Genomic DNA, 1,318 nt, shown 5'->3' on the forward strand with positions numbered 1-1,318 from the left:
GCCTTAGCCTTGTTTGCCACTTTGTGGCGATTTCAAAACACACCCAGGCACTCCTTTGCAGGGCAAACAACCGCCTGGAGATGGTTTTACAGTAACCTTTAAGGAAGAGCTTAAACGGCTAGGCTTTTTCAGCAGGGTCCGTCCGACACGTCCGACAGACCCGTGAGAAGCGCCTCGGGCCAGGGATACAAACATGCCACAAGGATGACTTCCCCAGCCTGCTTCCTGGGTCAGCTGGCAGTGCCACTTCATCTTGAGGCAGGGCAAGCAATTTCAAAAGCCAATTGTTTATCAGACACCTTGTCGGCTGCCAGCCAACCGGGCGCCATCCACACATACCCATCTTCAAACTCTGAAGCTTTTGCAAGACCTTCTAGATCCCTTAAGTTCAGCTCTTCCCAAGACCTTTTCATTCCTCCGGAGGGATCTTGTGTGGAAGCCAGACAGCCCGTCCCGGGCTCACCCACCCACCCACCCACCCAAATCCACCCAGACTGTCTTACCTGCGGCTTTCGCCCACTTGAGTATGGAGGTCACTTCGTTGCCGGCCGTCGTGTTGCATTGGGACCGCGTCACGGCCGCACTGACCCCCACGGTGCCCTCATTGGCCTTCACGCCGCATAAGTAAGCGGTGGCAGTGCCCGCGCTGTCGGGTACCTGGGCATTGGTGTTGTAGGTCTGCCGGAGAGAAAGAATGGTAAAGTGGTGGGTGATTTCACGAGTGGGAACTGCTGCTTCCCACCACGGATGCAGCAACGGCCTTGGGGTACGGCTCTGGGTGCCGGCTCTTAAGGCTACCAAGTGGTGTCTGAGGGGGTCTTTGCAGCCTCTCCCCTCCTCAGGTGAACAATTTTAATGTCTCCGATTGGCTGCAGCTCTTTGCCCGTTTAAGCCGGCCGCCAACGCTTACAAGCAAAAGGCCCGGCCTACCAGCATGCCCCGAAACCTGTTTGAACTCTGCCTAGAACCAGGTGTCCCAGGATTTTACGAAAAGATTGATATCAATCCCCTTAATCCTGTTTGCGGGGCTTTGTGTGGACGTGGCACGAAGTTGGCAAAGCAAGGCGGCGGTTGCAAAATGTTCTCCTTTGAGCAAGCATGCGTGGCTTGTCCATTGTGACAACCACCGGTTTTAAATGTCTGCAGGGGAGGAGAGCGGAACAAGGAGCAAAAAAAAATAAATCAGAGGTGGGATATTTAAACGGAGGAGGAGGAGGAGGAGGAGGAGAAGAAGAAGAAGAAAAGAAGAAGAAGAAGAAGAAGAAGAAGAAGAAGAAGAAGAAGAAGAAGAAGAAGAAGAAGAAGAAGAAGAAGAAGA

The 1,318-nt window shown here is 53.3% G+C and overlaps 1 protein-coding gene across 1 annotated transcript in view; it reads right to left on the bottom strand.

Annotated features, from left to right (window-relative positions):
- The window catches only part of LOC107301398 (alkaline phosphatase, tissue-nonspecific isozyme-like), a gene marked incomplete at both ends in the record, with an annotated part of 9,662 nt that extends 8,902 nt beyond the window's left edge, over nt 1-760 (bottom strand). The window contains one exon of the mRNA XM_015830632.1: nt 480-760. Within this exon, the coding sequence (XP_015686118.1) occupies nt 480-760 (281 nt within the window). The remainder of the gene's footprint in view (nt 1-479) is intronic.
- Between the last annotated feature and the right edge of the window lie 558 nt (nt 761-1,318).

The sequence above is a fragment of the Protobothrops mucrosquamatus genome, unplaced genomic scaffold, assembly GCF_001527695.2.
Source record: "Protobothrops mucrosquamatus isolate PMUCROS unplaced genomic scaffold, P.Mucros_1.0 scaffold12268, whole genome shotgun sequence".
NCBI lineage: Eukaryota > Metazoa > Chordata > Lepidosauria > Squamata > Viperidae > Protobothrops > Protobothrops mucrosquamatus.